The following is a 12401-nucleotide window of genomic DNA, read 5'->3' as shown; positions in this document are numbered from 1 at the left end:
GATATTTTGATAATCTGAATCGTTCATGCCCAAAGAGACGCACGTGACGTAGATGCGGGAGTGTTTGACATTGCAAAATCGAGTCGCCGCCGGCCGGTGAAGCAGGCACGACCCCACCAAGACCAGACTCCGCTGGCGCTGTCAACATTTTTCCTTGTTAAACATCAGGTGCAGCCCGACCCACCTGCACATACAATCGACCGTCGCATAACCTTTCACCTCCGATCGCTACAATACCAGCAACCATGTCGGACCTCAACTCATGGGAAGACTCGCCGGACGCCCAGCAGGACCAGGACCTGTCTAGACAGGCCCAGCAGAGCCTGAACATGCGCGGCCAGCAGCAACAGCCCCAGCAACAACAGCAAAGAGGCGGCTTCCAACCCGGCATGGGCAGCTTCACCCCTGGAGCTGCTTCCTTCAACCCCGGCCAGGCCTTCTTCAACCCTGGTCAGGGCTACGGACAACAACAATACGGCGGCTTCGGCCAGCAGTACGGCCAATATGGCCAGCAGCAACAATACAACCAATATGGTAACCAGGGATACGGACAGCAAGGATACGGCCAGCAGCAATACTCGCAGTACGGACAGCAAGGCCAGCAGGGCTACGGTCAACAACAATACAACCAGTCCTACCAACAACCCGCCCAGCAACAGCAACAGCGTCAAGTCCCCGTCATCGCTAAGAGAGGTGACCAGACCGCTGCACCCAAGCCTGCTGCTGACGCTCCCAAGGCTGCCGTCAAGACCCTCTCGCTCAGCGCATCCGACACTGGTGCTTCGGCTCCCAAGGTCGAGAAGACTGGTGGAACAAAGGTCCTGAGCTTGGGCGTCCCTGCCGCCCCCAAGGTTGAGAAGACCGCTGGCACAAAGGTTCTCTCGCTCAACGCCGAGCCCGCCAAGCCTGCACCTGTCAAGGAGACCGTCAACAAGGCCGAGGCTGGTGCCGGAAAGGCCGTCACTGCTGCCAAAGCATTGGAGAAGACCGGCGACTCACCTGCCGCATCTGGACGCACATCCCCTACTTCTGGTCGTAGCTCGCCCACTCCTGCAGAGAAGCGTGCCGAGGCCCGCCAGGCCGATCTGGTTGCCGCAGAGCAGGCCGCCGATGTCGACGAAGAGACTCTCAAGGACATGTACGGCAAGGAGCACGTCAACGTCATTTTCCTTGGTCACGTCGATGCTGGAAAGTCAACTCTTGGTGGTTCTATCCTTTACGCCAGCGGTATGGTCGATGAGCGTACCATGGAGAAGTACAAGCGTGATGCCAAGGAGGCCGGTAGAGAGACATGGTACCTGTCATGGGCTCTTGATTTGACCAAGGAGGAGCGCTCCAAGGGTAAGACCGTCGAGGTCGGCAAGGGCTTCTTCGAGACCGAGAAGCGTCGCTACACCATTCTCGATGCCCCTGGTCACAAGACCTTTGTGCCCAACATGATCGGTGGTGCCTCGCAGGCCGATGTTGGTGTTCTCGTCATTTCTGCCAGAAAGGGTGAGTACGAGACTGGTTTCGAAAAGGGTGGTCAGACCCGTGAGCACGCCGTCTTGGCCAAGACTCAGGGTGTCAACAAGCTCATCGTTGCCGTTAACAAGATGGACGACGCCACTGTCGAGTGGAGTGAGGAGCGTTACAAGGAATGTACCGGCAAGCTCGCTCAGTTCCTCAAGGGTGTCGGTTACAACCCCAAGACCGACCTTATGTTCATGCCCATCTCTGCTCAAACCACTCTCGGTATCAAGGACCCCGTACCAAAGGATGTCTGCCCCTGGAACACCGCTCCTTCGCTTCTCGGTTACCTCGACAGCATGCAAGCTCTGGAGCGCAAGCTAAACGCTCCATTCTTGATGCCCGTCGCTGCCAAGTACCGTGATCTGGGTACCATGATCGAGGGCAAGATTGAGTCTGGTGTTATCAAGAAGGATATCAAGTACCTGATGATGCCCAACCGCGTCGAAATCTCCATTTCGGCGCTCTTCGGCGAGACTGAAGACGAGATCCCCAACGCCACCTGCGGTGATCAGATTCGTCTGCGTATCAAGGGTATCGAAGAAGAAGACATCATGCCCGGTTTCGTGCTGTGCTCGCCTCGCCGCCCTGTCAACTGTGTCTCTACTTTCGAAGCACAGATTGTCCTTCTCGACATCAAGTCCATTCTCTCAGCCGGTTTCAACTGTGTCATGCACGGTAAGTGTTTGCACTCCACTCGGACTCTAACATGCTTACTAACAATCACCTCACAGTTCACGCCGCCACCGAAGAAGTCACCTTCGACGCTCTTCTGCACAAGCTCGAAAAGGGCACAGGCAGAAAGTCAAAGAAGGCTCCTGGCTTCGCCACTAAGGGCATGAGCATCATCGCTCGTCTGAAGGTCACCAGCAACAACGGCGCTGGCGTCTGTATCGAGACCTTTGCCGAGTACCCTACTCTGGGTAGATTCACTCTCCGTGACCAGGGTCAGACCATTGCCATTGGCAAGGTTACTAAGCTCATCACTGAAGAGGCTGCCTAAGTGGTTGGCAGAGAACAGTCTTAAGCAGGCTGCATATGATTTCCCCCCCGATACCATGTCAAAATGAAGGCACGACTGGAGCAATATAAGTAGAGGAGATGCGGATAAAAGCTCTTCGATGTCTTCTTGTAAGCTAGTTGGCAGATCGCAAAAAAGCAAAACATACGATTTTTCTTGATTCTGATCATGATCCTCGCCATTTCCTTTGCAACCTCATTATGGCTTCAATATTCTGACCGTTGTCCATCTTTGGGGAATGCGAGTGTTCATGAGTGCAAGTCCAAGCTTTATTCCCCAAGCGCCTGTTCATCGGTCCTCTTCGGCCTTTGGGATTTCTTTATGCATATGGTTACATCTGTTGTGCTACCCGACGACATGACAAGTGCTGTCTGTGTTTCGCATCTTGCATTCGCATGTTCTGATAAGCACTTTCGGGTCGATCTTGATCCGAGGACGACATCGTTATCACAACAAACAGACGCAAGTCTGTTCGTCGGACCTCTCGCGATAGTAAGCGTGAAGCAACCTCACAGGCACGCGGCGAAGAGGCTCAATTGGTTTCTTGCACAACTCAGAGGACGTAAGTAAATTGCGTTGGAGGAAGCCTTTGATGACTTCCATCTACCTTTGCCTTAGGGCCTCTGCTCTGCGCCAACATCTGTAACTGCCATCCATCCTACGGTACGCGACACACGTTATGATGCTGACCGTCACATCCAGATATGCTTCCCCAAGCTCATGCCATCTCCCTATGCTCTGCCCACAGGCAACGTGAGATAATAATGTAAGTCAAACTGTCTCTGGGATGTGAGACGCTGTGCGAGTGGTGCGGCAGCCTTCCAATGAGCTATGAACATCTGGACATCTTTCTTCGAGCCAGCGATGGAGTCTAATCTGAGCAATGCGTCTTGCATCAAGGCGTCGCTGCGTCTCTGGTCCAAGAAAGTGGGGATACCACGTACTGCCCCGAAATACAGCTCAGCATGTTCCTTGCCCCACCGCGGGTATCGTCTTTTCAGATCTTGTAACTCGTTGTAAAGGTGGGAAAAATCCTCGGCTGGATGACCCTGACAGTCTATGTGGCTTGTAAGTGGAGTGCCTTTGGCTGTAGAATGTTATCAGTGTTTTGCTCACTGACTCGAGCAAGATGATGCTGATACTAACGTCTCGAGGTCTCCGACCCGGGTTTTTTCTTGCTCAACTTTGAGGACTTTGGCGTTTTCTTCGTCTTTCCATCGGTGGAGAGGGGAGTGACTCTCTTCTCTTTGTGGGCTTCGAGCGCTGTTGTGCACCCTTTTCGTGTAGCGAGGTCCTTCAGTCTTGATTCTTGATGATCTTCTCGGAGAATCTTTTGGCAGGGAATCCTTGGGATGATCTAGGCGATGTCAGTTCTGCATTAATCCATGTGTATGCATGCGTTCAGTGGACCTCACTTCTGGTCGTAGTCATGGTTGATTGAGTCGTTGATATGTTTCCGTGAAATGGCACACGGCAGACGTAGGTACAATCTATCTCAATCCGCTCACAGAAGATTGGAGAAATTGCTTGCAAGAAGCATGCAGAAGGAGATCACGTCTGTTTTGTATTTTCCGGCCCAGTGTCAGGTGCGATCACAGTTGAGATTCCTGCTGATTAATGCAAGCGTTCACTTGCCACGATTCCTTCCTTTTTCGTAGGCTATCTATGCACTGTAGCGACCACTTGGAAGCCAGGCACGGCCTACGACTCTGCATGATGCTGCAAGTGCTACCAAGAACAACATTCAGGATGTCAGAAGCACAACAAACAAATTTCATGTTTGTGATCAGTTGATTTCCGATCACTTTTCTCTGCCGTCTTCTTGGATGATTTAACCAACTTGAAACAGAATGCCTCAAATGGAAGATATGATCCATGTCCATGCAGGAGGCTGCTAGGTGGTTGCTTCAAGCATGCGGCGTCGTTGCATCTGCTGCGTCTGTGCCGCGCAGTAGCCGCATATATCAATATTTTGTGCTACCAAACAATATGACGAATGCTGTTTGTACTCTGCCCGTGTTTGAAATCGTGCATCCCTAGAAAACCTTGGGCGCTTCCAGCGACATCACGTCAGAACAGACGCAGACCCTCATGAACTTCTTGCAGTGACTTCTTCCTCTTTCAGGTCCACGTGCCGAACAGAGACTTTCCGACGAGAAGTCCCTTCCTTCTCATCTACAAAGGTCATGGAACCAGGCTCAGGTATGGCTGTTCAAGTACGTATCTCGATGAACAAACCACCAACTAACACTTTTCAGACTTGAACTCGACGCCACCCACCCGTCCGGCCAGTATGGAGATGATTGAGCCAACCAGCACACCCAATCGGAGCCAAGAGGCACTGTGGGATAACCTTCTTTATATGAGATTATTCCCAGAGAAGCTCGAAGGGAATCATCAAAGTTTGATTTCACGGAGAGACGAACTCGAGTTGATACAGACTTACCGAACAGCCCTCCAGAAACGCGAGGAACAAGAGGAGAAGATGAATCGGTCTTCTACACAGCTCAAAAAACAAATGAGAATGGAGACAGAGTGGTATAAAGAAAATGTAGTTGCACAATGGGGTCATCCGATGGGAATCGTGCCCCAGAGGAAGATCATGACACGTTCCGTTACAAGGTCCCAACCACGAGTCCAGAGCAAAGCAGAACAAGGTATGCAGAATCCATCTTCCTACATGTGGGAATCTAGGCTGACCAGATATACAGATGAAGCCTTGAAGATATGGAAGCGATCTATGGACAGACTCCGACATGACGATACCGCGAACCGACAGAGCATGGAGGAAGAACAAGCCAGATGGGCCGTAGAGATTGCGACAAACTTGAGAGATGCGAAAGCACTTTCTGAGGCAGCCGAGGCATCAGGGGTCGATGTGGTGGCGGAAACAGCATCCCTCAAGCTGTTGATCGACAAGCACGATGCAAGGTCCCGCGGAGAATTGGATAAGGGCATCGTTGCGATCAGGGAGATATGTAACAGATTACGTTGAATAGCTTCCGTCACCAGGAGTATACCACATACACCATCTTTAGTCGAGTCTCCGAAGTCTGTATTCACTTCCGCGCGTTCTTACTATTGTCCACAAGATAGGTGCAGAGGCTCGTTTCAAGAATGAGCAAGTGGACTAGACTTGGCTGATGACAGACACAAAGGGCTGTGTAAGAGTCGTCCAGAACACCTCAGGGCGTGCTTGCCTCAAAACTCAATCAAACAGCTAGACGGGAATCAACGATCACGAAGACGTTCAAATAGCCATAGGCTCTTTCCGAGGCAGTTAGGATGGTAGAGGTAGATGTGACGGCGAAGAGAGCTTCTCCATCGCCCAGGGGTAAAATCACAATCGTTATCGTTGAGAGTCTTGAGACATCGGCGTATCCTCGATCTTCGCAATCAGCTTTCTGCTGGACGACGTCTTTGCAGTGCAAAGTGTGACGTAACAAAGTGATGTCAATAGAGTATGTCAAGGATCTAGCCCAAGTGTATGCAGACATAATTCAAGTCCCTGCAGACAGTCAAAGCATGCAGCATCACCAATCGTGTTTGTTGTCATGCATACCTATGTTTTGATCGGCGCTTACTGCTCGATTTGACCCGAGAAAAAACCATGCAATCCATTTAAATAACAGATGCAGGCCCCTTCGTGCACTTCATCTGTTAGACATTACATTTTCACTTTCTACAACCAGCTCTGTGACATCCACTGCCAACGATCTCATGGAGCATAGTCTGCCACTGCGATCTAAAGGGTCCACAGATCCAAGCCCAGGTACAATCATACAAGCACATCTACCAATAAACGAACCATCGACTGACATTTCCCAGATTTGGAACTAATACGCCTAACCCCCCCATTCGACGAAGCCGACGAGGCGCTCCTACAGCTCAAAGCTGGATTGAGACCTCTACGGCAACGATACGACGAAATCAAGATGATAGAGGCATACCGAGCAGCCTTACAACCACACGAAAAAAAGAAGCAGGAGCTCACTCATCCTTCTACACAGCTCATAGACAAGCTGAAGGATGTGATGAGAGCAATCGCGGAAGACTTGGACAGAGAAAGGGGTATACCGAGGAAGTCTGCATACGAACACGTAGGAGAGCTGTTGGAATTCATGAGCATTGCTCCCAAGAAGAGATCCGCCACACGCGCTGTCACTAGATCTCAAACGCGAACGGAGACACAGAGTGTGTGCAATTATGAGTCATTCAAAACACAGGAGTCCAAGCTGACCAGGATACAAGACGACATCTGTAAGAGTTCGATGAGATGTGATGACCAACTGCCCGAGCGTGATCAGACGGTCGGAAAAAAGATGGCGAAGGAGAAGGAAACAGCCAAGTGGGCAACAGAGGTCGCGACAGACTTTGGGGAAGCCAAAAAGCTTTCTGCGGTAGCTGAGACATCAGGGATAGATCTACAGGTGGAGAGCGTCGTCATACTACATGCAATGATTGTAATGATCAGTAAATGGGTGTTTTGATAGGCGCTTGCGGTTCACTCATGCTGACCCGGACCTGGCATGGATAACATAACAAAACAAAACAAACGCAGACTCCTCTCGCAACATCTCTTTAAGATCTACGAACGGTATCGAAGTGCTTACAACAAAGCATCTCATGGAGACAAATTTGCCTTTGCGATCTAAAGGATCTCCGGGACCAGGTGACGGTATGCTCGTCCAGGCACGTACAACATCGCGCAAAGTACTGATGCTTCCAGATCTCACAGATTTGAGTTACCTATACAAGCCCACCATAAGGCACATGGGGTCTCTCCAACGACTCTCCGACAAGAGCCAAAGTTTGGAATCGCAGCTCGAGCAACTCGACATGATGGACCAGTACAGAACTGCCCTGGAGCAACACAGAGAAAAAGTGAGAGACCTATCGCAGGAACACACAAGACTCGGGCAAGAACGAGATCAAATTAGAGCGAGGCTCCACCGAGAAGAGGAAAAAATGGTCGCATTGGCACGCTACGCGCTCCAATGCCTCGATACTGGAGTCGAGAGACCGTGTGAGGAAACCAATGAACAATGTATGTTTGGCGTCGAGTTATTCCAGCATAGCCATCAGGACTGACCTAAAGTGTAAAAGTCTCTGCATTCCATGACGCTTTGATAGCGTATGTCTCATGCATCAAGTCTGACGAAGAATACGAGCATCGAGTAAAAGAAGAAGCCGGGAGCTGGGACACGGTGATTGCGACAAACTCCGAGGGCAAAGCACTCTACGAGGCAGCTGAGGCATCAAGTCGAGATCTAGCGGCAGAGAGGGCTTCTATTTGGCGCTTGCTGAGAGAGATTGAAGCAGATTACTGCGAACTCCTGGACGAAGAATTCGGGAGTTGAGGAGCCAGCGATTCCTTCTCGATGCCTATCAGTAGCATCCCGTACCAGTCCTTTACTGTTCAGAAGTCGTTACCATTACAACAAATGACCATATCAACACATGATCTACCAATATGAGCCATACCGGATTCAAGCTACATTGAGTTCTGCGACACAAATATACCTTTTGATCTTGCTTACAATCGCCCACCAAAGGGCAACTGCCGCAGAAGCCTTCGAGGAGGTTCCCGAATCAGCTCTCCATCTGCTGAAATGCTTAGATCGGCGGTTGGATATGTCTCAAGATCATCTTCAAATTCGCATGTAGTCGATTGATGATTCATTGCTGCTCGTTTGATCAAGATTAGTGCTTACTTTTCGTGGAAGGATATGGAACGTAGGTCGGCACCGGATAGAAAAGGTCTAGATAAAAGAGAATACAACGAATGAGTAAGAGCACGCAAGAATTATAAACACATTGTGATATGTAGACATTATAGAAAGCACAGGCCTCTCGCAGAAGGAACAAACCCCACGACCATAGTCAAAGAAGTTTATACAGGAAAGAGCAACCCCGTTGAGATCGACACTGCCAAGAACGAAAACTTTGAATTGCACCGTGCCAAAGCAGAAAGAGCCATTCGATCCAGCTCAAGATGCACTTGGCTTAGATCCCATTTATTGGAATCCAATCTGGGCAGCAGCATCGCCAAGCAGAGGGATGTAGTTATCATCCGCAAGTCTGAGCGACCAGTAAAGCTCTCCAGTGATCGCAACCTGAGGATGAACAACCACATTCTCCAACACTGCACCCCAAGAGTTTTTAGCCGAGCACTTCAACACCGAAGAACCACTGCAGACAACAGGAATATATCCGTTGGCCTTGACTCTGTTGGCAGGCAGGAACATGACGGTGTAAGCAAAGCCAGTACCGGGGAAGAAGGAGTTGTAGACAGCCATGATGTAGCCGTACTTCTTATCGGTGAGGTATCCAGTCTTGGGGTCGAGGAAGAAGCCGGGGGTGATGGCTGAGCCGTGAAGGAAAGTGCTGTAGGTGTAGTAGTCGACGTAGACGTTTGAGTAGCCCGAAGAAGCGGTCGAGGAGTCGAACTCGAGCTCTTGACCGTCGGCACTGGTGCCAGAGGACGAAATACGGAGAGCGATGGGTGCAGTGGAAGTAGCCGAAGCCTTAGCAGCGGAAGAGGTCGACGTGGCACTGGCGGTGACAACAGACACGATGGTGGTGATTGTGGTCGAAGTGGCAAGAGTGGTGGTCTCGTTGACAGTCACAGTCGAGGCGATGGTGTTCTGGCTGACCTGCATAGAGCAGGCAGAAGAGATGACTGTAGCAGGGTACTTGGTCAGGACAGAAGGAGTAGAGATATCACGCTTGGCAGGGGCAGCAGTGGAGCTTGCAGCAGCCTCCCCGGAAGCAACGGACTCGACGGGAAGGTACCAAGTGACATTCTTATTGGAGTCGTAGACGGCAGGGATAGCGTTGGTCGAGTTGGTGGTCAGACCAGGGAAATACTGAGACTCGTCTCCATCATCGCGCTTGCGCATAGCGGGCGCAGTCGAGGTGGCGTATGCGGTTGAGGTAGCCACGGGAGAAACGGTCGTGGTTGCGGTGATAGTGACGGTGGAAACAGCAGAGTAACCAAGGTACGAAGAGCAGAAGGGCTGGAAGACCGAGCTGAGCTGAGCAGGGTCAGACTTCATCTCGCCAGAAGCCTGGTAGATAGCACCAGTCTTGTCACCCTTTGTGGGGTCGATGCCAGTGCCAGACTTGCTAACATAGCCGTAGCTGTACTCGATGATAAGCTTGCCACCAGAAGTGGACGAGCCAGAGTTGGTGGCGTATTTGGAAGACCAAGCCTCAGTATACAGAGTACAGTACTGACCCTGAGGGTGCTTGTTGTCGTTCAAGTTGATGATGTAAGTGTTGAAGAAGTTGCACTGCTTGGCAGGAGTTCCATCGGCAGAGGGGTTGTTAACGGCGTACTGGGTCTGAGCATCGCAGGCTGCGGCACAGAGACGAGCGTCAAATGGACCAGTAAAAATCTTGCTGGTGATGAAAGTGCTGTAGCCCTGAGCATCAAGAGGTGCGTCAATAGCACGAGTACCGTAGTAGATGGCATCAGAGTACCCGGCAGGAGCAGCCAGAGTGTTGTTCTGATAGCCGTTTGAGCCAGCAATCAATACCTGGAACTGGTTGCGGTACTGTCTAAACTTTGTGTTAGAAAATGTCGATTCAGCAAGATGATAAGACTCACCCGTAGTTGTTGGCGTTAGATTTGGTGACAGGGCCACCCCAGAACACACACTTTGAAGGGTTAGTGTGGCTTCTTAGAGTATAAGAGAGATGCAAGGATCAGTTGTACCTTGATGTATGTCACGCTAGCGGGGTTCTCGCATCCAGATGCTCCGGAGCCAGGGTCGACGCTGGGATCCTGGAGGATATCACGGTCAGCACATTTTCGCAAGACTGAGTCTAATACGGCTTGGCTGGGCAGAGCCCGATACCATCCGCGGCAATCAGATCTTGTTGTGTACTCACTCTCTCGAAGTAGAGGTTGAAAGAGAGGCATCCGTAAATAGCATCTAAGACAGGATGATCAGCAAGGTCGTCGATCGATGATCTACGATTCTAACTTACTGCACTTAGCAGCACACTTGGTGGTGTCGAAAGTGCTGATGGTGGTGAAACCCTTCCATCGTTTAGTAATTTCCAAAATGTGATAACATCATATGTTATAGCGTAGTGCAAGTCTTACAAGATAGCCGTAGGCGCTGAGACATGGTCAGTTTCTTGCCCAACCATGAAACCAAATTCAGACATACCTGCTGGAAGCATTAATGTTGGAAAAGGTGTTAGTGTATCCACTGGGGACGGGAGCGTTGGAAGCAATAGAAGCAAAGTCCGAGTTGGATGCAAAAGCAGCAGGGGTATCAGGCGAATAAGCAGGAGCTCCAGTTGCTCCAGGGGCGAGAGAGGTGCAAGCAGCTCCTCTCTTCTCGATCGCGGTAGCAGTGGCAGCGACATCACTGGTGACCGAAGTGGCAGGAGCAGTGGCCTGGGCAACGAGAGAGGTGAAGTCGTAAGACACAACTTGAGCTGTGGCTCCGACAGCAGGGTCGTAGATCACTGGTTCGGGAGCATTGAGGACCAGGTTGACGTCGATCTCCTGAGGACGAGCGGCGGGCATGGCCACCGCCAGGGCGGCAAAGCCTTGAATAGCGAGTGTAAGACGCATCGTGGTAAAGACTTCCTAGATGCTGAAACGAATGAAGCTGGAGGTGGTCGAGTACTAGTTATGAAGGCACCAGTGGCTTTTATGGCTTCTCGGTCACAGGAGTTCCATGATGGCTGTCTTGAGACCTCGATCCCTTGACTACAGAGCCCATACCAAGATCGTGTATAATTGTCAGCAGTGAGGAGTCTAAGCGTGGCATTAGCGAAAGTTGGGGGCTAGTCTCTTTGCTCTTGGGGAACCAGGAGACAAACGGCGTGTTCATCTCGCGTCATTGTATGACATCGCTTGATCGCAAACTGGTGAGTGCGGTGGTATGACTGTCACCATACAGTGAAGTTTAGCCGGTATAGATGGAGTCAACAACGCACGGCTCTCCTGCTTGCACAAACTATTGAACTCATGTGCGCTAGACATGCATGAGGGAAACCTACTGAGCGTGCAATACCAGAGAAATGACCTACCACGCCGAGGTGAAAAAGCAAGACTGACTCCAGAGGGCAAGGAGATAGAAGGTCCGAGCAGCGGATGGCACTGGTTTCCCGCGGCCATGTCGTCGGTATATGTTCCAAGCTCTTTCTATCACCTCGGCCGTAAGCAGCGGAAGGATGTGCTGCAACTGTACACGCAGAGGTTCAACAGGCGAGGTAGTCCAGGCTATTGCTCGACTCCTAGGACTGTGTGCTGCAAACGACCTCGTCGGTCTGATTGTTGATACGAGAACGCAGTGGTCCTTGCGGTGCAGCGGGAGAGGCTGGCGTCTACGCAAGAGGCTACGAAAAGAAGCATCGTGTGGTCCTCGAGTCGAACACGACGGACATCGGTGCGATCCACGGTGCGGACGTCCGGCACTTGCAAAGAGTTCAGTCCATGCTAGCAGACAAGAGACTAAGCATCGGCATAGCACGGGACCAGCATAGTACAGTATTCGGGGTGAGTAGCAATGTGAGGTTGGATCCGTGACGAGCTGTGGTTGAACATGCCAACCACCAAGCTAGCCGCAACGGCTCTGCAGGATCTGCGGTGCGGGAGATTTTCAACACTTGGGCCGACGTAGCGTGGTAGGCGACATTTCTAGCATCAATTCTAGAAGCCATATTCATTGCAGTCTCTTCATGTTGTTGTTGGAGTCCGGAATTGACGTTCATGTTTGTAGTCCTCGTTGAGACAAGTCGCACTATGAAACGCTGCGAGGGCAACTGCTGGACCCTTGGCCGTGAGACACTCCTGTCTATATCCCTCACAAAAAACTTTCGATAAGCAGACAAGGTAAGCTTAAGT

General features: G+C 51.1%; 5 protein-coding genes across 5 annotated transcripts; 3 read left to right on the top strand and 2 right to left on the bottom strand.

Moving 5' to 3' along the window:
* Positions 1 to 371: 371 nt before the first annotated feature.
* M436DRAFT_12057 (uncharacterized protein) lies at positions 372 to 2512 on the top strand (the record flags this gene model as incomplete). Its single annotated transcript, XM_013570291.2, has 2 exons — positions 372 to 2187; positions 2244 to 2512. Coding segments are annotated over 2 exons (2085 nt in total), but the record flags the coding sequence as incomplete, so codon positions are not given.
* Positions 2513 to 3261: 749 nt separating this feature from the next.
* On the bottom strand, positions 3262 to 3961 carry M436DRAFT_65175 (uncharacterized protein; the record flags this gene model as incomplete). Its single annotated transcript, XM_013570481.1, has 3 exons — positions 3262 to 3617; positions 3651 to 3887; positions 3946 to 3961. 3 exons carry the CDS (start codon positions 3959 to 3961, stop codon positions 3262 to 3264), a joined length of 609 nt encoding a protein of 202 aa, XP_013425935.1.
* An 862-nt stretch (positions 3962 to 4823) lies between these two features.
* Positions 4824 to 5525, top strand: M436DRAFT_65174 (uncharacterized protein; the record flags this gene model as incomplete). Its single annotated transcript, XM_013570480.1, has 2 exons — positions 4824 to 5187; positions 5242 to 5525. 2 exons carry the CDS (start codon positions 4824 to 4826, stop codon positions 5523 to 5525), a joined length of 648 nt encoding a protein of 215 aa, XP_013425934.1.
* Positions 5526 to 5980: 455 nt separating this feature from the next.
* Positions 5981 to 7890, top strand: M436DRAFT_65173 (uncharacterized protein; the record flags this gene model as incomplete). The annotated part of the gene is made up of 6 exons (XM_013570479.1): positions 5981 to 5991; positions 6223 to 6302; positions 6359 to 7003; positions 7092 to 7208; positions 7260 to 7577; positions 7637 to 7890. 6 exons carry the CDS (start codon positions 5981 to 5983, stop codon positions 7888 to 7890), a joined length of 1425 nt encoding a protein of 474 aa, XP_013425933.1.
* Positions 7891 to 9069: 1179 nt separating this feature from the next.
* M436DRAFT_50357 (uncharacterized protein) lies at positions 9070 to 11123 on the bottom strand (the record flags this gene model as incomplete). The annotated part of the gene is made up of 8 exons (XM_013570373.1): positions 9070 to 9280; positions 9407 to 10093; positions 10143 to 10192; positions 10251 to 10319; positions 10427 to 10470; positions 10526 to 10577; positions 10644 to 10659; positions 10711 to 11123. Coding segments are annotated over 8 exons (1542 nt in total), but the record flags the coding sequence as incomplete, so codon positions are not given.
* Between the last annotated feature and the right edge of the window lie 1278 nt (positions 11124 to 12401).

Source organism: Aureobasidium namibiae, assembly GCF_000721765.1.
Source record: "Aureobasidium namibiae CBS 147.97 unplaced genomic scaffold scaffold_12, whole genome shotgun sequence".
Lineage (NCBI taxonomy): Eukaryota > Fungi > Ascomycota > Dothideomycetes > Dothideales > Saccotheciaceae > Aureobasidium > Aureobasidium namibiae.
The sequence above is the reverse complement of the archived record's forward strand: the minus strand, read 5'-3'. Positions and strand labels throughout refer to the sequence as shown.